The 25848-nt window shown below is 33.0% G+C and overlaps 1 protein-coding gene across 2 annotated transcripts; it reads right to left on the reverse strand.

Annotated features, from left to right (window-relative positions):
• Positions 1 to 1169: 1169 nt before the first annotated feature.
• LOC127726892 (uncharacterized) lies at positions 1170 to 24185 on the reverse strand. Of its 2 annotated transcripts, none has more exons than XM_052234279.1 (5): positions 24164 to 24185; positions 9181 to 9340; positions 8453 to 8601; positions 7011 to 7146; positions 1170 to 3335 (listed from the first exon to the last, which is right to left on the reverse strand). In XM_052234279.1, the coding sequence occupies exons 2-5, from the start codon at positions 9198 to 9200 to the stop codon at positions 3110 to 3112; spliced, it is 531 nt and encodes a 176-aa protein (XP_052090239.1). In that variant the 5' UTR covers positions 9201 to 9340; positions 24164 to 24185; the 3' UTR covers positions 1170 to 3109. The 2 variants fall into 2 exon arrangements, with proteins under 2 accessions (XP_052090239.1, XP_052090238.1); XM_052234278.1 differs by lacking the exon at positions 24164 to 24185 and adding an exon at positions 22843 to 23088.
• Positions 24186 to 25848: the final 1663 nt, after the last annotated feature.

A 25848-nucleotide genomic window follows, 5' to 3' on the forward strand; every position in this document is an offset into this window, starting at 1 on the left:
GTTGAGTGGTCTACGAAGTTCATTTACATAGATCACTAGCCTGTCAACTCTGAGTTTGGGAGTTTGAACTCTGCTTGTAGCAAGGTGTATTTGCCTCCAACCTTGATTGACAAGGATTGTCACTTTTCCTGCCAAAGGTCAGTGGTTCTCTTTTGGGACTATGACTTACTACACCAAATAAAACTACCCTCCCTGAAAGAGTCAAAGTAGCTGAAAGTGGCATTAAATGCAAAAACAAACATTCCTGTAAATATAAAAACAAGGAGATGTGGTATGATTGCCAATAAGACAACTGTCCACCAAAGTTCAAATGAAGTGGATGTAAGCAATTATAGGCAACTGTACCTTTGTGTATGTCAAAGTTCAGATATAGAATTGATCACATAGTGAATTTAATTTCTCCAGAACTTATTACCATGCTATATTACACTACATAACAGAATCAGCCTATTATCTTTCATATGTACTGCAGCTGAACCACTGTGATATAGAATTGATCACATAGTGAATTTAATTTCTCCAGAACTTATTACCATGCTATATTACACTACATAACAGAATCAGCCTATTATCTTTCATATGTACTGCAGCTGAACCACTGTGATATAGAATTGATCACATAGTGAATTTAATTTCTCCAGAACTTATTACCATGCTATATTACACTACATAACAGAATCAGCCTATTATCTTTCATATGTGCTGCAGCTGAACCACTGTGATATTTATTAGAGTGGTTATCCACAAACTGACTGGGGATTTTCCTAGTGTTGCATGCCATTGATAATTAGCTACAGCAAAAAGTACATCTGCCATGAAAACTTCACATAATAATTTAAGTAAGCTAAGGAAATGAATAAGTGAGATCTAAATAAGTATGTCAGCTGAAAAAGAACATTGCTTATCATCATGTTATTCCATGTATCACTAAGATAGATGTCAATGAGACAGGAACTCAACAAGACTAATAATCTGAAAAAGACATCTAGAATTGAACATATTGTATTTTACAATAAACAGGTGTCTGTACTTGTTTTATTAACACTCAACCCCCCTTTTTATTTATATCCGTGGATACAGACACAGTAATTCACACACAAACAAAGTTTAAAAAAGTACTCAATCATAATGGTATTGCAGACTTGAACACTTGCCAGGAAGTTGAACAATTTACCAAGTGTAAATAATTTATTAAAGTAAAACTACTTGGTCAATATTTTAATGGGATCATCTTGTAATGAATAATCATTCCAGTTTAATATGCATGTTTAAAAACAATATTATTACATACAAAATGATTTATACAACTAATTACAAAAAAAAAATATATATATCAAAATTATTTACAAACTCCGATTTCGTACAATCATTATTAAACATGCAAATGAATACATATGGTTTAACCTAAGTTAAGGTTATTGTAGAGAATACATTATAAAAAGGTTGTAAGGCCAAAAAAGAAACCAGCCCATCTCTCTGGCAATTAAGCATGAAGAAGTATGCAAAACCACTCAAAATGTCTTATGGTATTGTTGAATATGAATTTCATAACTTAAGTGTTGTCAAAAACAACAGGCGCTTGGGGAATAAAAGGAGAAACCAATTAACATAACAAACTTTGATTGTCAAGAGTCCTTTTTTTCGGTGATACTGTCCAAACAGAAAAGTTAAGATTTCCATTATTCTGGCTGAAGGTCATGTAACCAGTCCAAACTATAGTAGAATTAATTTTCTCTGTGGGTATCAATTTGCTGTGGTATATAAAAACACAGTCCTCTGAGGAGTTTTTAAGTATTTGTTTTAAGAGTAACTGATTTTGATTCAATGGAAAACATGTATTTGTTGGATGCCAAATTTCATGGTTGTTGGGTTCACCATACACTGAATTATATCAATTATCTTGTAGGATATCAGTTGAGTTGAACGTTCATTGCTCTTGTAATTCAAAATACTTGCAACATATTTATTTGTCATTAGGAAATGGGATTTCCAAGTTTATAGATTATTACATAATTGGAATTCTGTCTGTTCAATCTGTTATTTGATGACTTTACCAGTAAAAATTTATGTGATAAATCAATTAAAAACAACATTGTTAAATTGCTATGCATGTTACATTCATATACAATTTCATATACTGATACAAAGTAACTGTACTTGTAAAAGCATTGAATTAATGGCATTTGGAAGATCATGTCAATATTTATCTGTTCTAAACTATGCCTCTCTTATGAATAATTCTTGATAGCAACTGCTTCTCATGGTAATGAATCAAAATAAATGCATATATATTGTATACTTATTGCTTTAAGAAACATGAAACAGTATGTATCTTCATAGATTTGAAAATTTAGGTCTCTTCAATAAAGTCTGAATGCTTATAAAAATTTGTCCTTCAATCACTTACATACTTAAGATATACCAATAAACGATGTTTTCTGTGATTAGGAATTATTTTGATGTTTTATATTTTGTGAAAATGAGGACGGGATGTATTTCGCAAATATAAGAAATTGCATTTTAAATTTTGATGGCATTATTTGTATGCAGTATTTCCTGAAATTACAAAAATTAATCTGACATTTGTGTTCATTGTTTAACAGTCACAATAATTAATCTGACATTTGTGTCCATTGTTTAACAGTCACAATAATAAAGGCCCCATCCCCAACCAATTAACTCTGGATGGAACGAGCATCGTATTAGCGATTAATTAGTCACAAAAAGATTTATCAATAAGCAAATAAATAGGAACACTTAAGCAATCAACAGTTGGCAGGGACCAAGTTATAAAAATATCCCCTTGCATACTATTTACAGTCTATTAAATAAATACATACAAAAAGGCGTTAAAATAGATATAAGTTAACAAAAAAAACATAAACACAATCACAAAAAATCATGGAATGTTTATAAACTACCATAACTCACACAGTTCTTGCTACACGACTGAAATAATTCAATGTTTTGTCTTGAATGTTTTTCATCTAAAAATGTATTAATAATTTTTTAACACAATTTTATCTTTTTTTCCCAGAATTCCTTCTGCTACATTCAGATAGTTTTCAATATTGATGATTTAAACCATGTTCTTCATTGGAAATAAGTTTCATTTAAGAAGTACTTTTATAAACAATAGTATGACTGTAGTCCAGATACTAGCTGTGATACATTGTGAATTGTCTTTGGGTCCAGTTTGTGAATATTTCCTTTCTCTGGGCTCACATGATGGTGGGGTTTGGCCTATTGTAATGGTTTCTATGAACTCTGCTGCTGCAAGACCACAGTTTTCAAATACATAATTCTCCAAACAACTCATGGCTATTTTATTAAACCTGAAAATTTAAAAAGTTTGGTAATTTAATGACCAAGTATACAAACAATTTATATAACATAAACACAAGCATTTTATGTGCTGATACATACAGATGTCTTTTGGCTTTTATACCATTTGGTTACATCCTTATTGACTTTTACAAAAATTTCTTTTCATTCATAAAAAAACAATAATTCTACTGCACTGATAGATCAATATAAACTTTGGTATGCAGTTCATGTATTTGAACAGTAGTGAGTAGGGAACATATTTTTTCTTTCCTAGGAAGAAGGAGGGGTGGGGCTCTCAAGTAATTTTTAAAAAAATGAAAGGGTTGTAGCCAGTTTGTACAGATTATTTCACATGGTCTGTATACATTTTTATTTTTACATCAGAAGTAAAATGTTTAAGTATAAATTAAAAATACTTTCCACAGGAGAGAAAGAGAGATCTAATGAATAAATATTTTAAGTACCGGTATATGAGCTTAGGGATTATTTCAATTCTGTACAAAAGAGAAATCAGCACTGCTAATTCTATGGTTCTGTTACTGCACACTTTTCATTGATGTAACTTTATAAAAGAATTAGTTTATTCAAATAGGGTGAAAATACTTCTCTTTGTTCTTACTTTAAATAACTTTGCTTATATCCAGAAACCCTTTTTCTTTGTTCCTATTTTCAATTCTCTAACTCAAACAGGTAAAACATTATTGTTTCTTCTTTGCTGGGTCAAATCAAAGTCTTAAATTGTTTGCATCTCTACAAAGTGCATGGCATTTAGGAGTTTGAGCAAAACTTGTTTGTTATACAGTTAGACCAATGTGTCCTATGTTTTCTTGCCAGAGTTATCTTGTGAACTAGTATGTTAAATAACTCAGCAAGTCTGTCTAGTACAAAGTAGAATATATTTAATTTGTTCTTGTCATTGCACAAGATCATGTCTTCAATCATCAATTTAGTAAAGCAACAGATATTGCAAGACATAATTACTACAATAATAGCAGGATACTTTGAGCTTGCTTTCAGTAACTGTGAGCATTCTTCAATGCAATATAAAATATTTATCTATATGTTTAATATTATCATATCATTTGGAATAAGCATGTAATATTTGCCACTGGAATAAAGTAGCCATCAATCAATCAAACAGTCAAAAACCCTTTCTCTTTTTTGTTTATTCAATGACTGTTCAAACAGACAGAAACTCAGTCTCTTTGTACCTACTTTGACTTGACTTAAACACAGAAACTTCTCTTTGTACCTACTTTGACTTGACTTAAAACACCTAGAAACTTTTCTTTGTACGTACTTTGACTTGACTTAAATACCCAGAAACTTCTCTTTGTACGTACTTTGACTTGACTTAAACACCTAGAAACTTCTCTTTGTTTCAAATCTAATTGATATGAAATAAGGAGATGTGGTATGATTGAAAATGATACAACTATCAACCTGGGACAGCGATGTAACAACGTAACAATACTGTCAATAGAACAAACTGAAACGGCAAGAAAATCCTCTTCTTTGTTTCTACCTTGAATGACTTTATGACAACAATTAGAAAATTTCTCTTTCTTCTTACTTTGAATTAATTCACTCAGTCAGATGAAGACTCCTTCACTTTGTTCATACATTCAAAAGCTAAACTTAACGGTCAGAAACTTTATCTTTATTTCTATATATAGGTAACATTTAACACAAAGTGTTCCTCTCGTTTTATTTTCATTATATTTACACCATGTAATGTGTATAAGTCCATACATGATCTCCCAAACAAAATGAAATAAACCCTTCTAATCTTCTTGACATGACTCACACGGATGACTCAAAACTCTTTTTATATATCCCTATTTAAAAACACTCACTCAAAAAACAGATAATATTTTTTTTTATATTCCTACTTTAATAACTTTACTAAACTAGAGGCTCTAAAGAGCCTGTGTCGCTCACCTTGGTATATGTGCATATTAAACAAAGGACACAGATGGATTCATGACAAAATTGTGTTTTGGTGATGGTGATGTGTTTGTAGATCTTACTTTACTGAACATTCTTGCTGCTTACAATTATCTCTATCTATAATGAACTTGGCCCAGTAGTTACAGTGGAAAATATTTTGTAAAAATTTACAAAAATTTACAAAATTTATGAAAATTGTAAAAAAAAGACTATAAAGGGCAATAACTCCTTAAGGGGTCAATTGACAATTTTGGTCATGTTGACTTATTTGTAGATCTTACTTTGCTGTACATTATTGCTGTTTACAGTTTATCTCTATCTATAATAATATTCAAGATAATAACCAAAAGCTGCAAAATTTTCTTAAAATTACCAATTCAGGGGCAGCAAGCCAACAACGTGTTGCCTGATTGGTCTGAAAATTTCAGGGCAGATAGATCTTGACCTAATGAACAATTTTACCCCATGTCAGATTTGCTCTAAATGCTTTGGTTTCAGAGATATGAGCCAAAAACTGCATTTTTCCCTATGTACTATTTTTTAGCCATGTCGGCCATCTTGGTTCGCGGGCGGGGTCATCGGACACATTTTTTAAACTAGATACCCTAATGATGATTGTGGACAAGTTTGGTTAAATTTGACTTAGTAGTTTCATCAGAGAAGATTTTTGTAAAAGATTACAAAAATTTACGAAAAATGGTTAAAAATTGACTATAAAGGGCAATTACTCCTTAAGGGGTCAACTGACCATTTTGGTCAAGTTGACTTAATTGTAGATCTTACTTTGCTGAACATAATTGCTGTTTACAGTTTATCTCTATCTATAACAATATTCAAGATAATAACCAAAAACGGCAAAATTTCCTTCAAATTACCAATTCAGGGGCAGCAACCCAACAACGGGTTGTCCGATTCATCTGAAAATTTCAGGGCAGATAGATCTTGACCTGATAAACAATTTTACCCACTTGTCAGATTTGCTCTAAATGCTTTGGTTTCAGAGATATAAGCCAAAATCTACATTTTACCCCTATGTTCTATTTTAGCCATGGCGGCCGTCTTGGTTGGTTGGCCGGGTCACCGGACACATTTTTTAAACTAGATACCCCAATGATGATTGTGGCCAAGTTTGATTTAATTTGGCCAAGTAGTTTCAGAGGAGAAGATTTTTGTAAAAGTTAACGACGACGGACGACGACGGACGCCAAGTGATGAGAAAAGCTCACTTGGCCCTTTGGGCCAGTTGAGCTAAAAAACAAGAAACGTAATCTCTTTAATTCTTCTTCAAAAGGCTTATATAGCAACGTCATATTTATTCCTCCTCCTCAAACAAACAAAAACTTCTCTCTGTGTCCATCTTAAAGTACTACTCAAACAGCTAGTCCTACTATCTCTTTCTACTTTTAGTGGTTTAATGGTGTAGCTCAAAGAGTCAAAAGGTCCCTTGTTCCTTCTTGACATGACTGTACTCGGTCAGTCAGAAACCCCTCTTTGTTTCTACTATAAACGTCTTTAGTAATACATACTGAATATAATATCTTTCTCTTTATTCCTACTGTATATAAATGGCTTAACTCTAACAAACAGAAGCTTCCTCATCATTCCTAATTAAAATTAATATATACTAAAAGAGTATACTAGTTAATTCTTTCACTTCGGATTTCCTTTAACATCATTTTACTGAAACCGTAAAGTGCCCCTCCTTGCTTCATATAACTGATGGCTAAACATACCGGCAATTGGCTTGTATAAGTACATCATACGTAGGATTTCCTCCGTATATCGTCCTGTATCTCACAGCTTCATCACGGGTACAGTTTATTACCATTTCATGTTGATTAGCTATACATTTTGCATTTTGTTCATAAACTGGAATGTAAATATTACTTTTATTTACCATGATAATTACTATATTTTTTTCACATTGCAGAAGCTTTTTTAAATGCCAGCGAACAGCATTACTGAAATGTATGGCTTTGGACGAATTTTGGTTCAAGTTTTAAAGCAAAAATGCCGCAGCTTTTCACATGTTTTCTGTAAATTGGACAGAGTTGTCCTTGTGTGAGTAGAATCAATTAAACGTGATTAAGTTCTACATAATTTAGGCATGCATATACATTGTAAAAATGTGTATTTCTGTGATATTGGTGACATTATGTCAGATGAAGAACAGAAATAAAGGCGTTTTTCCATTGATTTTGGGATTATCAATTTACACGGTATAGGCAAAACATGTTCGGAATATGCATGCGATGAAATATTTGCCACTGGGCATTTACCCAAAAAATCAATCAATATCAAATATGCAACAAACAAAAAGTCCAAAATTAGTAGTTCCCTCTTTTAACGATTAACATCATAACAGTGCAAAAATAATAATGGGGATCGGTAATTCAGACTTAATATTTACTGATTGATTGGTTTTTGTTTGCTTTACTGGCAAATATTTCATGCAAGTTCAGGAAGTTAACAAATTATAAATTAATACAAGGTAGGTTCAGCAAGGAAGGGATCGATCGGGATGAAAGTATGGAAATTCGAACTGCCACTGGAAAATGAAGGTATGTTGGACGGGACAGAAATATTGCCTTGCAACAGGCAACCTTATGACCTCTCCGATAGTTGTTACAAGGGTTCTTTAACGTGCAGTGGGCATGAGACATCAGATTTAACATCCCTAGACCGACCAGACGTGGCTGTGTATGTATACATCCTGCACAATCCAACGGACTTTGCACTTAAGCACTTTGGCAAGGGTTTTACTGTCTGTCGGAAGAAGACCATGGGATGACCATATATAGATATAAGAAGATCTGGTATGATTGCCAATGAGACAACTCTCCATATGTCTTTACCATAGTCAACCCTTTGGGTAAATGTTAATATTGAAGGTGATGATAGCAAGATGTCGTGAACACTTTCATGTTGTCAAACAAAATAAATATAGAACTAATGTCTCAAAGTATTTTACATTTAAAAAATGTGTATAAACAGGTACAAGAAATTTTAGAATCAATAAACTTAATGTGCAAGAAGAATTATTTCAATTTGACTGGCCCAAACACTTTCCTCTCAAAATGTTTTTAAAAATGTATGATTATACTATCATCCCATGCAATGTTCTTACTCTGGAAAACAAGACATGCTTGTAACTCTTGAACAGAAAATAACTCACTATTCAAAGAGGAACAGAAATATCGAACTGTTTCTATAATTTTCTCTTTGTCAAATAATCTTTGTAATAATTGTTCCCTGTCTGTAGTTCCTTGACATTGGTCCAAAAAATCTTGCATACATACAGCAGAGCTCTCTAATTTCTTTGATCTGAAAATAAAAGCTGTATGATGGTAATAGATTGAAAATTGTATCGATTGTTAAGGGCGAGTTCTCTGTATGTTTCTAGTGATAGATTTCACGATGTAAATCAAACAGTTAAGTGCACAAGTGTAATCAATAAAAACGGTATTTTTTCACGTGAAAACTTTCACTGCAGAAACTGTTGATAATGTAAAAAAAAAGATTAAATATTGGCATATGTTATCTGAACTTTGAAGATTAAATTAAGATTTGAGGAAAATCAATTCACCATCATGTGGTTTCGTTGAACGATTGCTTGATCCGTAATTTTTATTACAAAATTCCGTTTATCGTTCTAATAACGTCGAATTGGAAATAATTTGAATAAACCTGTTTAAAAGGATTCAAAATTATCCTTTTAGACAAAACAGCATAATACTATTCCCAATTACAATTTAAACATGTTTTTTTTTTATTCCTCGTATTGGCAAACTAATTGGCAACCTCTATGCAAATTATTTTAATTGTAGCGGTAAATTGCCCGATTATGTAAATTAAGTTCATGCATGCAAGTATGAAGTATTTCCAATTTAAACAATGACTTACTGGCATGAATCTTTAGACATCTCAATGCTAGTTTTCAAAGCATTCGGCGGACTAGCATCATTTGGAGGTCCAACGCCAAAGTTTGGCAATGAAGATTTAATGCATAACTGTATTCTGTGTTCTGCATCTGGTGGACATTCTGATAGTACAAACGATATCACTGCAACGAAAGAAACATTTGATACAGTCTTGAAAAAAGTGTAGTGGATAGTATTGGGAAGGGATAATTTAAAATACCATTAGTCAGGTGGATTAGATTGAGACTCTGAAAATTGATCAAGAAAGCAGTATAACATGTTTCCTTGTTTAACGGTGACAATAAATGTTTTCCGATATAGCAGTAGCAGACATATTGTTTAGTTATTTTTTAAACCGACCGTCAATTTGACAACGTTTTGGTCGATGTTTGGTAGGGTTAGGGGTCAGACAAAACTTGAAACAAAAACTTTGACAGCCTAGAAATCTGTCCTGATTTTACTTAAAGCTTTCACCTAATCCGATTTAGATTTTGTATTATTTTCATGACCAAAGCTCATGGTAAACCAACGTGAAAGCCAGGTTAACTAATAGAAAGAGTAATAGAAAGTGCATTTGGACAAATGAAATAGTAGAAACATTTACAAACCTAGTGGAGCACAGAGATATGATTTGGAATATAACATCAAAACACTTCAATGGCAAATATCAAAGAACTTTGTATCAATGGTGTAATTTTTTTCCAGGAGCATTCTGAATGTTGTTTTGTCTATCTGAACCATTTCTGGATTGATTAAGATCTTCTTCTTCTGAAGTGTTTTTTTTTTTGTGGTGTAAAACATCTTTTTTCGATTCCTTCGCACCCAAGCAAGGGTGACATTCCAGTAAACGTTACGTCAGAGACATTTATGCATTTATTCTCAGTGAGTAGAATCATCTTCCATAGTCCAAATAAACTTTTAAACAACTGTAAAAATCTTTGATAATGTCAACCGACAGCTTTGAATAGGTTTTTAAAGACAAAATGTTTGAGCTTATTGAAATTTTGATGTTGGCAACATGGCTTAGGTTATATCTGATCCTACTATTGCATAAACTAGTCAAGATAATATGGCATGCTTCTAACTGGACCGAAGGGACAAAGCGACATCATATGTTGTATCATAGTTACTGAAATGTTGTTGAACCAGTGAGAATAGAAAATAGACCTGATTAATGCTGCTATTATAGTCATGAAGCAATGCAAGCAAAACAGCTTATCTTCTGATAACCTTTTATCGGTAAAGTGTTGTGTCATGAACAGAGAATTAACACCTGCATATATTCTATTGTGTATATTGACATAGGGTATCAAACAACATCTCAGATGTATATGTTTTTGCGTGCACCTAACAGATGGTGCATATCGTATGTCAGAACTGTCAATATGTGGATTAATCACTTCAAAGTAGATTCTATTCCTGTAAAAATTTGAACTTCAAAATGTCATCGCATTTTGTCAATTATTTATTATTATATCACTTAATAGTATTACCAGCAGACTGAGTGTCGAAAATAAAGCAAGTGTAATTTTGATTCAAAGTAAGAGAGTGTACCTCGTAACGGGATTACCTTTAAACAACCGCGATGTTCGCAATTGAAACCGGCAGTGCTAAGACAAGTGACATTGAAGCTGATGTGCTTTTACTCTTTAAATATAGACATCACGAGCAAATAGAACATGGATAAAATTTATAAATGATCGCCTTACAATACTAGAAGGCACTTAGCTGAAGCGGACACTTGATTGTATTTCATTGTACTATTACTTATCATTATGTTTTTAATAAGAAATTATGCTGAGTAGTTCGTTCATTTACTACTTTATTGTACTGTTACAACTGTATTGCCATAATCTTTTTTTGTAAATGTGGCCAGGAAAATAACTATTGTCTTGTTTTCTGTTTATTTATAGTATTACTGTATCCGAGAAAGCAGGATATGATATTTAATAATTTAACCCCATGCTACGAAGTAGAGAGAGAATGTAGTTTTTATGCGTCCGTCAGTTATTCATCTCGGTTTCGAGATGCTAACCATCTACTTTATATCGAATTGTAACCTTACTTGGGATATGTGATATATAATAAGAGGAAGATTGTTTTTGATTTGCGGTCACCACGTCTAAGGCCAAGGTCAAAGTAACCAAACATGTTGAAGGCTGTACGGTTGCTTATAATTGCTTACACCCACTCCATTTGAACTGCGGTGGATAGTTGGCTCATTGGCAATCATACCACATCTCCTTATTTTTATATAGACCGACATATGTGCAGGAACGCGTTTTCCGGGTGCTCAACCAATTACAATATTTGGGATTACAACCTTAATAGGATACATGGTCATCTGTAGTGAGTGGAAGATACTTATTGATGTTGAGGTCACAATGTCTAAGATCATGGTCATAGTTATTCAACATAAACTGAAATTATGCAGAAAAGTTGTTTCCGTATGCTATATCAAATATTTTTGTCATGTAATGAGAAGAAGCTCTCTTTTGATTTTGAGGACACTACATCTAAGGGTAATGTCATGTATACTTGTAATTGTTACTAAAATAGTCCGAAATGTGTGCAGAAAAGTGGTTTATGTAGTGACTTAAAATAGATTTTTGTTAGATAATACCACAGTCTGAAATCATATCATCCTTTTAATGTTTTCTATGTAACAAAAATCGTACTTGCTATAGTGTTTGGTAGTCCTGATTTATTGGGGAAATTCCTGCCAGTGGACATTACAAAAACAACATTAAAAGTTATATTAGAATATTTATTTACGCATTACATAATTAACCAATATTTAGCAAGTGTTTTAAATAAAAGTGTTGAAGGTAAGAGGAAACACTTTATTTGAGACGGTACGAAATAAGTATGAAAGTGTTGTTGCCATCACATGCATAATTGTAATGAAATAAATATAAGATTTCAAAGTTACAGGAAGGAAATTTTACAAAAAGAGATAGGAAGTACTTTTGGAACGAAGTGTTTAAATCTTTGTGACATCCTTTCTCTCCATCATGTGATTGTGTTGTTGCTATGATTTTTTATTCAAAACCCAACCCCTTCTGCGTATTACCAAACGAAATTATAATTAAGCATCCGCACTTGACTTTTCAAGAGGAGTGGTACATATTCAATACTTAATTGATTTCTCGAGTTACCGAAAATGCGGTTTCTAGACATATTATTTGCCTTATCTAATTCATATTGTTTATATAAGTCCGACTTTATGGTACCAACGCCTCTATTATCTGTTTGAACTTTTTTTTTCAAGAAGGAAGACTACTACACTGGATCCTTTTGTCATCTTTTCGGGTTCTTTTAAATTTTAAAATTTTTATCGGGCCCCATGGAAATTCATTATAATATCATTAATAATGACCATGCCACTGCTGTTAATCGTTCTTTTCTCATCTCCTTTCAATTGTTTATCTTTGTTAAGTAGCTTTATTTTTGGTTGCATGCACTACGTTGGTTGACAGCGTTGTTATTATTGTTGGATGTATTCATTCATGGATGATAAGTAACAAAGTTCTTTGCTGGCTTCGAACCAGGTGGTACTCTTAGATCAGAACTTTATGTCTTTTGTCTTTTTGTATTTGTCTTTGTGCTTTGTATTTATCTGATTAGTTAAGTCCTTTACAACTGATTTTTGCAGTCTGTTCTTATGATGTATTGTTGCACCAATTGTACCCCGCCACACTCTGTATGTGTCGGTTCCAAGTCAGGAGCCTGTAATTTAGTGGTTTTCGTTTGCTGTTGCATATCATATTTCATGAGTTTTCATTTATTGTCTTGCACATATAAATCAGGCCCTTACTTTTTTCTCGTTTGAATGGTTTTACATATATTCGGGCCTTTTACAACTGGCTATGCTGTATGGGTTATGCTCATTGTTAAAGACCGAACGGTGACCTATAGATGCTAACATCTACGTCATTTGGTCTTTGGTGAATATTTGTCTCATATGCAGTCATACCATATCTATCTTCTTATTTTCATAAATATATTTCGCAAAAGGGTACGTCGATCCACTAATAGCAAGTCCTTAAATATGCGACTGTCCAGCTTTAGATAGTACTTCTATTGTAGGATTAGAGAGTGATAATCTACGAGTTCCGGATTGATACGGAATATTATCATACACAATTTTAAGCATATTGCAGTTGTATATTTCAAAAGTTTTTAAGTATGGTTTGTGGTTTTTTCCTTTCATTTATATTAACTACAACGAAACATATAAAAAGCTTTGCTGCAATACAATATTACGAAACCACAAACAATTTGTAACAGTTTAAGGTTTTATAACATTGCATTATGTTTTATCTTTTCGTCATCTGTTTCTGTGGTTATCGCAATGCAAAAAACATACACATCAATAAAAAAGCTATACATACAGATTTGTAGATTATGTAATATCAACTTAAGACTGTTGTTGTATACATGCAAACCCTTCTAATAAATATTTTGAACGTTCGGCAAATAAGTGAATATCCCAAGACAGAAACTTCGCCAGTGTTTATCTCCGGTTATTAACTTAATGTTTTTAATTGGTGGCAATCTATGTTTGATTTATTCACAATTTTTCTATAGTTTGACTGATTGCAGAGTTTGACACTGTATAGATGCTTGTTTATTGCTAACGACCATACGTTGACGCTTATATGTCTTTTTTGTGTCGTTGGGTTGGTGTCTCATTGACGTATACCACAAATATCATTTTTATTCATAAATACAGGATGAGTACATGTTCTATATACTTGTGAAAACCAAAAAGAAGTACTAGATGAAACACTTACTAAACAAATCATGATATTCATGAGACTTTTGTGGATATTCGTCTTTTCACTATTTTTGTTTTATGATATTTTTATATCAAGTAGACTATTTTTGACAATCTGATATATTTTCTAAGCTTGTTAGATTTGTTTGCATCGATATCCTGGTTGTGTTTTGTTGACATTGATCGATGTAGTCAATGACAACCAGTTGTTGTTGAATCAGTTGTCAGATTTGTTTAATTAGATCTCTTATAGGCATCGATTGTCAGATTCCATTAAGCATCGATAACCTATATCAATCGACAAAGAAGTCGGACAAATATCCCCTGAATTTAATACAAACCCGTTTTCAAAATGTCTTTAAATATTGAATAAAATCCACAGTATTATAGCTTCCGTGTTTATAGTTCGTAATTCTGATGTTTGAATTGTTTTACTAGTCATTTTGGGGCCCTTTATAGCTTGTTGTTCAGTGCGAGCCAAGGCTCCGTGTTGAAGGCCGTACTTTGACCTATAATTGTTTACCTTTTGTACATTGTGACTTGGATGGAGAGTTGTCTCATTAGCACTCATACCACATCTTCTTATTTATATGTATACAGAATCATAAATATTTAAAGAAGTAAACATGTAAAATGTGTAGTCAACACCAATGTTAATGAATAGTCTTGAATAAGACTTTAAAGGGGCATCAGCTACGATTTAGACAAAAACTTAAAACACGATTCTTTTTATTTCAAGTATTAAAATAAATGCGAAATTTTTAAATAATATTTCGTGATAAGCAGTAAGTTTGCCTCATATTTGTTAAAATAAGCTCACAATTAAACATCACTGATTTGCAAGTTTTAAATTTAACCTCATTGAATCCGTATTCATGTGACCTTTAATTCAAATCCTTAAATAGAGATAGCTTACGCATGTGCAAGGCGTGTTTAGCTATGAAAAGGAAAATAATGTCAACATTGAAAGTGAAACAAGGATGAACCATTTAGTTGACTGATTCGATCCACAAAAATCATTCTTATACAGGTAAAAACGATGATTAAAATATTGTTTTAACATATAATAAGAAATCAAACAGACATAGAAAATTCAATTGCACGTGCTCGCTATCTATTTATGTTTATATTTATGTTTATATCGGGCTATATGACCGTCGGCAGTCTTCGGAGATCGTCTCAATGGTTAAGTAGACGGCGTCTAGACTATGATACACACGAAATCCTGATACATATTATCGAGCCATGTATTGTTATTTGTTTATTTTAGACTGTTCATAATTTGGATATATGTTTTAGTATGTTATAAATTAAATATGAGAATTTGAATCAAATCGGTGAACATGAATTTGACAGCTAATGTCCCTTATGTAAATCTTAAGTACATTACACACAGACGTTTCAATATAAAAAAAAATCCGCTATGTTTCGTGAGTTTTCTATTCTGGCTATGTGATAGAGCTACACCTCGCAAACGAATTTGTTTAATGCAATAATTACGTATGTAAAGAGATTTCTATTATAATTCGGTATATATAAAGAGGTTTCCTGTTATAATTATTTCGGTACTATACAAAGACGTTTTTTACCAAAATTCCGATTTAAAGACGTTTTTCTGTACAAGTTTACTGTAAAGAAGTTTTTCTACTATAAATCGGTATGTTTTCTATTTTAATTCTGTACATTTTGTCTTTTCGTAATTCAATTTGGTACAAATAAAGGTTTTCTGTTACATTTCATGTACTATCAATTTGTTATATAAGAACGAAAACGGATATTCACTGCAAAACTTTCCTGGAATTTCTATAAAATGCTCCGTTAATAAATACTTGTAAAGTAGAAATAAAAATAAAATATAAGATTTTCTTTCTGATACAGGATATCACTGGCAATGAATTGCTGCAATGTTTTGTTGGGCTTGCTACAAGATGGCATGTTGTATCGTTGGTGACAGCTGTCTTGTTATGGTGTTGGAATGGAATTGTCAGCACATTTTACAAGCTTTTATTTGGATTCATGCATGTCCATATGTCTTCTTTTAATTATAGTTTACAAAGGGGCAATTAATCTCTCTCATCTTATGATCGTAGCCAGGTAAATATCCTCTCTTCTGTTTAATTTTTATATATATTCATTGAAATGTATATTATATACAAACAAAGTTGACTTATCTGTCTAGACTTTCTTTGAAATCAATTGATTCACGGTTTTAATCTTACAACGATTATATCCGTATCAAACAATATCCTATGCACTAGCCACGTGGCCTACATGACTAACATGCAGTTTTATTGTGAATCATATAACACATTGCACCTTGTTAAGTCATGGTCAATTTCAAATTAATTTACAATTTAAATTCCAACACTGCAAGTTACTGACACTTGTTTTGTGTGGTTTTCAAGGTACGAAAGGTCCCGTTGAGTTATTTTTGTTAGATCTTAAAAAAAAATAATCGCTATTACTGATTAAATTGGATGAAACGTAACCTTGAATTCGGTAGGCGCTTCTATATATCTGTGTTTGGTTGATTTGATTGTTCGGTGACTAACAATTTCCTTGTTTATAGGTAAGGATAATATATTTTCGTCCTTTCATTAACGATTAAAGGGGTGTTCATAAGACAACAACTCAACGACACAAATTATCATGGCAAAAGACATCTAAAGGTCAACATCAGTCTTCAACAATAAACGTATCAAAAGACGTCTAAAGGTCAACATACATGCAGTCTTCAACAATAGACGTATCAAAAGACGTCTAGAGGTCAACATACAGTCTTCAACAATAGACGTATCAATACAATCGGCTCTCAAGTCTAAATCAAGTAGTGAATAACAAAAAGATGCCATCAACATCAGATTCCCCAAATAACAAATTCATAAGACGACCATTGTCACCGTTCCTGATTTTCTACAGACACGTATACATGCGATGAGTTAAAACTTGTCTTTTGAGTTTTCACCCCAACCCTTCACTCACCTTCCAATCATGAGATCAACAAGTTGATTTGTACAGATATTATGAAATTGTCTAAATTTTCAACTTATACAATACCCAAACTAAGTATTAGATACACCTATAAGGTTGTTAGCCCGATTGGGTGTATATAAATTACACCTAGATAGTATTGTCAATGCAGAATGATAGTTTTAAGTGATCTAGGAGGGGGTCTTTCAGCGATTTGACCATATGCTATTGAAAAGCATGATCAATGCAAGTTATCCAATCTCATTTAACGACATCTTAATTGGTGTAAAAAAAATACTGCATTGTGGACTCTTTTATTTATATTTACATTATTCTATTTTAAGTCAAGAAAAAGGACCAAAGACAAAAATGACCGGGTTGCACATCATGTTTTCTAAAATGAATATTTAAACACATCAAAATATACAATGCAAAACATGATGAAAATATTCAAACATCTCTACAATGGCCGTTGCACAACTTTAAAGGTGTGGAAACGTTTTGTGAAGGGTTGAAAACTGTCGCAGAGTTGATAACACAAATTTGGAAGTCTTTTGTAAGTTTTTTTTCCTGAAAAACGACTAATTCCCAACTCTGGACAAAGAGGAAAAAATCCTCAAACAAATCAATAATAGCATATGCACAACTTCAATATATATGGAACCTGTATATATTGTCTGTGAGGTTTCAGGGATCTTAGCTGACATAGTTTGTGGAATTGATTACACAAAACAGGTGCCCGCTTTTCCCCGCCCGACCGACATCGCCACACTTTGCATGTAATTTGATTTTGATTTTTGGTGTTTTAACGCCACTTTTAAGCACCGCTTTTGGGCTATTTCGTGGCGGCCAGTTTTTATTGGTGGAGGAAGCCGGAGCGCCCGGAGAAAACCACCGACCTTCGATAGGAAAACTGACAATCCTAGTCAATTAAGATTGGAGTCGAGTGCACCCGCACGAGCGGGGTTCGAACTCACAACCTCAGTGTTGACTGGCTAGTGATTACAGTAGTAACTACTTAGACCACTCGGCCACCGAGGCCCCTTACACTCTCTTTGCATGTATAAGCCGTTTCTGCATGCACCACGGGTAAACCTACCAAATGGCACATTTAACTTCAAAAAGTTATATAGTTTAAATCCACAAAAATCTTCAAATACCAGTTTAATTTTTAACGATTTTGATTCTAAATTTGTAAAAATATTTAAAAATTGGGAATTAAGGCTGCATAACATTTATACTCTAGCAAGAAGAGGATTTCAGATGATCTGTCCTTTCTTTTCCATATACACTTTTCAAGGATAAGTTCCTATTCTGTACATTGAGAAATTTCTGATCTACTTTCACCCTAAAATTAGGGGGACAAGATATTTAAAGCGATCTTTAATGGAAAATAATTATTTCCTGCATGCTTCTGGCCATGTTGACTAAAATGTTATTCGTATAAAATAACATACAATTTCTGGGTTTTTTTTTGTGTTTTAATGGAATGTTGTACATGTTTATCAATGGGATGTTGTGTGATAGTAAACTTATTTTTATAACCTGCATGTTTGCGAGAAGAACTTACGCTTTTTGTCCTCTCATCAAAAAGAGAGATAAAGGGTAAACGTGAATGAGAAAGAGTCGTAAGAACTAAATTTAGATGACTGTAGCGCTTTCAGTCATACTATTCTGTTTCTGTGCCAGGGATCTGACACATGGTGTATCATTAAAGTGAATACCTCTGACTACATAAATATTACTAACATTCATTATAAATGCATTTATGACAACAATCTTAACCTCAACAGAAATTCCGCTGCATCTATTCAAATATTCTTAAACATGTTATAATAGAAGACATTGCGTCTCTGTAAGATACAATCCCTGGTAAGTTAAAAAAAAGAATAAGCAAAAAGCTACCACAACTTTAACCAGCGTCGTGAATGTCAATCATGACGAACGATATGTTTCACGATTGCAAAAATGCACCCAAGACCCTCATATGGTAATTAAAATGTAATTCTTAAAAGAGTAAACATGTAACAGATAATTGATTAACAATTGTGAATATCTAAAATATGCACTTATGAAAGATTATCAAAGTAAATCAAGTGCATAATTTGTTTTCTCCTCTAGACAAAAGGATCAAACCAGTAAAATGTCGTTTACGTAACACTATATAAGATATATGACCTGAATGCAAAATCAGATTTATATATCATGCAAACTAAACCTAGCAAATGATCATGTATCATATGGAATATACGCCACCAGACTGCAAAATCTTACTTTAGTTTCATTTGCTAAAATGCAAGACACGGTGACTAAAATGTCACAATGAAACTGAACTATGTTGTACTACATCAGAGAACTACAAAAATAAAATGAAACATCATCGTTGATTCTTGAAAAATAAAAGCATGAATGCATGTCATGGTCAATAGAATGCTATTTAGCAGTGTTTTTTTTTATACAATATGTCTTTATTTGATGGGAAATTTTGGAATATCGTCGACATTATCAGAAACGCTAGCCAACTAGTGGAGAGTATAAAATAGTGCGAATGCATATGTCGCAGTTCCCAACATTGCTGAAAAATACAGTTTATCCAAAAATGTGGACATTATATCTTTATCATGCTACTGTTCAGGATTGCTTTGTACTTTTTTTTATCTTGTTTTATTTTCAGGTAGGTTAACTCGTTATCGACTAAGCTTTTTTGCTGTAGCGTCAAGCTGCTAGTTTTTTCTCATTATTGGATATAAAGTTTCGATGCAGTGTCAAACTGTATGACTATGAAATTATCAGTAGCTCAAGCTGATGGTTGTACTCGTTATTGATTGTGACATTTTGCTGTGGTGTGAAGCTGTTGTTTTTACTCGATACTAACAATAAAAGTTTGATGTAACTTCAAGATGTTGGTTGTGCTCGTTATTGACTATGACATTTTGATGTAGCGTCAAGCTTTTGGTTTTACTCATTATTGACTATAAAATCTGCTGTAGCGTCAAGCTGATGATTTTAATCGCTATTGACTAAGAAATTTTGCTGTATCGTCAAGCTGATGGTTTTACTCATTACTGGCTATAATATTTTGCCGTAAAGCGTTAAGCTGTTGATTTTGCTGTAGTGTCAAGCTGATGGTTTTACTCATTTCTGGCTATAATATTTTGCCGTATAGCGTTAAGCTGTTGATTTTGCTGTAGTGTCAAGCTGATGGTTTTACTCATTACTGGCTATAACATTTTGCCGTAAAGCGTTAAGCTGTTGATTTTGCTGTAGTGTCAAGCTGATGGTTTTAATCATTATTGACTTTGCAACTTTGCTGTAGCTACGTACAAGCGTTGGTTTCATTCGTTATTGAATATGAAATTTTACTGTAGTTTTACTCGTTATTGACAATGCCAAATTCATGTCGGGTCAAACTTTTTTTTTTCTCGTTATTGACTATCAAATTTTGCTGGAGTTTCAAGTGGTTGGTTTTACTCGTGTACAAACCTTGTGTATGAGTTTTTAATCGTTGTAGACTGAAAAGTTCCATGAATTGTCAGGAAAGAATTACAGTTGCGATGTTCTCCGTTTGATATTTTAACAGTTTAATAAATTTACTCTAAGAAACAGGTCTGACATTCATACATATAACGATATGACATTTTAGCCAAAAACGTTTCAATGGTTTATATATAGTTTCCCTTAAATAGTCTTGACACAAATGACGCATGTTATTTCACTGGTAAGTATGTTATACATTAAAATGATTATGAAAAGTCAGGGGCAATTGTCTCCAAATGTTTTAGAGTCAGACAACTTAATCTGTCGTCCCGCATAATACACTCTGATCGATAAGGCGCAATCCAATACCAATCTCATAATAAATATTTAATCGTATGTCTAGTTTAATTTCATTATTTCATAAACTTCGTTATTTACAGAAATATTTGATACTAGAAATCTATGGAGTTTATGTTCCGGTAATTAACCACAGGAACGGTCAGGGTATCATCTGGCGCTTTAATGTTTTTAATATAATGATCTGTGGTTTTTGGGTGCAAACTTGTGGAAAACATTAGGTTATATTTAAAACATGGTTGGAGTAAATTTACATATGAAATAGGCTAATTGAAACCAATCACCTTATTCGCGGTTTAATCTTTCGATCTTGCAAGTGAAGAGCCGTATTGGATGTTCTTTATAAAACTTTGATGGTATCAGAGAAGACACTTGAATAAATATAAGTGGTAAAATATACAACATATACAATTGTTATTCCATCCCTTTTGCTGTTTAATAAAAGCCACAATAATGATTCTACTTTTCAAGTGCTAGTGTATGGAAAAGAGTCAAGTCTTTGGGTAATCATCATAGCTATGCAACTGTAAAGATTTCGTTGAGTTACCACTGTTGCATTTATATTCGCTTTCTAATCTATATTGTCACACGAACAAAAAGAACTGTTTTCGTCTTTCCCTTGACATAATTTATAAAGGCATGTTATGCTAAGATGTAAATCTTTACAGTCAGGCCATGCAGTGTCAGTTCTGGACAAAAAAATTGAAGCAAGCATAATATTCACTGATAATAATGCCCTGCAACCTTATAAATAAAATATTGGCGTAATAAGCAGTTCTGTGACTTCTGGTTCAAACTTCATAAACAAAACTTGAGATTATGGTTATCAATAGTTGTTTCTTTCGTGATAAAATTAAAGTCAAGGTTAATTGCATCTAAACTTTCTGATTTTATCTCGGAGGATTTAAAGTACGCAATGTTTTTTGAACCAGTAGAGTATGCATTTGACCTTTAAAATTGTTTTGTTACAGCATATATTCTTTTCTCTTAGAGAAGGGATAAAGCAACAAGACTATTCCAAGACTGGAGTTTTGGCATCTATAGAGGGTCGTGATAAGAATAATTTAGAACGTAAAAGTGACCGGCAACACACAAAGTGTGAAACAAAAACACACACACACCACTATAAAAGAACACATGTTGAGAGTTTAGTTTCATTTAAACGTAATACACACTACGGTCTCTACATAGCTTAACCTCCTTAATTTATATCAAGTTTTAAATCATATACTAGTAAGCAAGGATTTGCTAATCGTTAAATCGACACCGTCTCTCATCATTTCTTCTCCATTTTGAAAATTTAGAGTAAGACAGTGTCTGTCATAACTTTTGCATATTTATATACAAACACAAGGAGATGTGATGTGAATGCAAATGAGACAACTATCCACATTGAAGAGGCCAACTGACGTGAATGTGAAATACTATAGGTCACCGTACAGCCTTCAACAATGAGTATTAAAAACAAATACCATATAGTCAGCTATAAATGGCTTATCATACGACATCAATCGAAAACAATATTAATTTCATTGGGGGTTTGCCGAACCATATCTCACATGACCTATGCATAATGTACATCGGTACCCAAATCTAATTAAAATTCATATTTATATTAATATTCTATAATTTAATTAGATTGGTAGTACCAATATAAGCCAGGGTATTCAAAAAATGTCTGCACCCATTTATCTTTTAAAACATCTTATCCATCCAAAACCAAACGCCTGAATAAAGAGGGAAGGAACTTTCGAAAATCGGACAAAACAAAACAGAAAATCCATTGTTTTGGTATAAAAACTATTAATCAATGTCTAATTATAAATAAAACTATTTCAGTATCACTGGTTCACTACATTTTGGTCTTATCGAAGATTTTATCCACTGATTTATAACTATTTGACAGATATGAATATGTGTATCAAGCCATAAAAGGCTTTTGAATATTGTGATACACATAGAATCAATAAATCAGCACGTGTTTATTACAAAATATATATTGATTTTTGTTATCAGACAAGGATAAAGACACAATATTAAATTAAAGGTTGACTTACTTACCGGTATATAGAATAATCACAGCATACACGTGTGGAATCATGATCACTGAAAACTTGAGTAATTGGTAGAGACTTATAACAATACTGGTGACTCATTCATACATCCTCAGTATAAACGTACTTCAGATGTTCAAATTGTACAGTAAAAACGCACAGAAATATTTTGTATAATATGGTTGGTTACATCTTTATAATGAATTCTTGTAATCGATATGGGATAGTTAAATATCCTAAATATAATAAAGTTGACAATGATAAATCAAACCTGCATATATATGTGCAGTATGTCATATAATGACAAAAATAAACGCCTTTATTTAAACAGGTATAAAAATATATTAACTGTTTATAATATGGATTTACGACCGATACGTTTTGCCACGGGGAAATAAACTGGGATCTGAAACTGAAACTGAACGATTTATGTTTTATTATAAATATATAAACCGTCTGATAAAATTGAGAATGGAAATGGGGAATATGTCAAAGAGATAACAACCCGACCAAAGAGCAGAAAACAGCACAAGGCCACCAATGGGTCTTCAACACAGCGAGAAAATTCCGTACCCGGAGGCGGGCTTCAGCTGGCCCCTGAACAAACGTGTACCGTTGAGTATTCTTACCTGGAAAAAATGGGGGCCTGAGGGGTTGGGGTAATAGTTTTGGCGATATTTTATGTGCAGGTTTTCAAATAAAAAAATCCTAAGAGGTACAGTAAAGGTATTTCAATCACAGGCACTTGTCTCTGAAAAAAATGACCTATATACTTTAATATAACACAGGCACTTGTCTCTGGAAAAAAAAGAACCTATATACTTTAATAAATTTTTTTTCAGAGATAAGTGCCTGTGATTGCAATGGCTGCTCAAATATGAAAATATGGTTGTGTGGATTTCTCTTGACCGACATAAAGACTCTTGCTGAGGTAAAGGCGAAGATGGTGGGGGTTAAACCCGATGACCCTTATTAGGAGATAGCCACAATCTCTACACGGAAAGAAACATTGCATTCATTCTTGATGGGATCCACAGAAAACCTTTTGCAAAGCAACATTTCTGTCCCTAACTAGAAAAACTTTTTTTCAAAAATTTCCGTTCTTTATCCACTATTCATAGCTTTTTTGTAATTTGTTTTTCTCCGGCATTAGTATGGAGCGTTAGCCACTGGACTTTTAGTAAACAATAGCCAATACACTTAAGGGAATGAATATTATTTCGCTTTATTTTGATATACATAATAAAAAAAGACAGTTTGTTGTATTGCGGTCATAGTATTGTTAGAATTCCATTTACAACAAGTGATATTGCAAGAGAATTTCATACCTTATACGACTTTAAGAGCTAATACCTATCCGTGCCCTGCATTTGCGTCCACCCAACTACGCAGTCAAAACCTGGAGACACCTATGAGAATTAATCGCTCACATAGCAAAAATATTATCAAGTACCCCATATTAGAATATCAATTGTCATGAATTTCGTCCATTTTTTTCATGACGCATACTATTTATTTCAAAATATGCGGCGTGTATAGGGTGTGTTCAGGTGAAACGACCGAAAATCATTTTGTTTTTTTCTGGATCGCAATATTTGTTTACAATAATTGAAGCTTTCACAGCTAATTTTATTTACAAATCACTCAAGTCACCCAAATGAAATGGTTTGTAGATTTTTGTTTGCTTGTTTATCAATTTTGCTGTTTACAGATGAAATAAGATATTGATTGATTGGTTGATTGTTGCTTGCTTAACGTCCAGTGACAAAAATGTCATGATATTGGTCATGACGATTACCAATAAACAATTAAAACGTATGTCGAACGGGATGGAGGGCGGAAAATGCAGCCTGTCACTGGAAAATGAGAGTATATTGGATAGAGGCAAACATTTTACCTTGCAGCAGGTCATCTACGGACCCATCAGAGTTGTTACAATGGTTCTTTAACGTGGATAGAGCGTGACACTCGGATTTCACGCCCCTTTTCCGACCGGACGCATCTGTTTACTTACACATCCCGCACAGCCCAACATTAGCAAGGGTTTTATTGCCGACGGGAGAATTTCAATGATGTTCATTTTTCTATACCGTGGTCAAATCTTCGGTCATGAATAAAGAGATAAGGTTATACGTCGATACCCAAACAAGGGTTCTAACACGTGCATAGAGCGTGGCACTCCTTTCCGATCGGACGTGACTGCATATGTATTCCTCGCGCACAACCAAACGGACGCCCCACTTGAGCAAGATTTTTTTCCGGATACGAGAAGCCCAGGAACGATCATATTTATATATACTCCATTCAATCTTGCGGTAATGAATAAAGAATAGAGAGATGTGGATTATATGTGAATGGACCTAGCAAAGCACTAAAAGACATCTGGAGTTCTTCAAAGGTAAACAGGTTTCTATACAATTAATACAGCTTCTTTCTATAAATTTAGGTTTTCATGATTAATAAATAAAAAGAAAACTCTATCAATATCATCATAACTGCTAAGTACACGAAATTGGGTTATATTTCGTATTTTGGTGGAATGTTGTATGCATATGGAACTGCCTGATATATGTAGCATCAGAAGTCCTTTAGTACTATTTATAATTCCAAAGACACAACAAATCAAAATTTCGTGAAAAAGGCTATAATTGTTTATAGCGTTCATGGAAAACGGCTAGAAAATTCATTTTTCATTTTAAATTGTGTCTTTTTTTCGAACATCCGTCCACACCATTTCGTTTATTGTTTTGTGAAATTTCTTATGTGACTGTCTCAAATTGTCTTTGAATGTTTTCTGTCATAAGTGTTTTTGTTTGTTTATTATTTTAGCATAAAGCAGACCGTTTGTTTTCTCTATTGAAATGCTTCACATTTTTTATTCCGAGGCCTTTTAGAACTTATTATTCGGTATGATATTTTCTCTTTTGTTGACCTGTATTTGTGTACGTCTTTGGTAAATACTACTAGTCTCATTGGCAATCAAACCACATCTTCTCATTTCTGAATAATAGTT

This window comes from Mytilus californianus, unplaced genomic scaffold (genome assembly GCF_021869535.1).
Source record: "Mytilus californianus isolate M0D057914Y unplaced genomic scaffold, xbMytCali1.0.p SCAF_1, whole genome shotgun sequence".
Taxonomy (NCBI): Eukaryota; Metazoa; Mollusca; class Bivalvia; order Mytilida; family Mytilidae; genus Mytilus; species Mytilus californianus.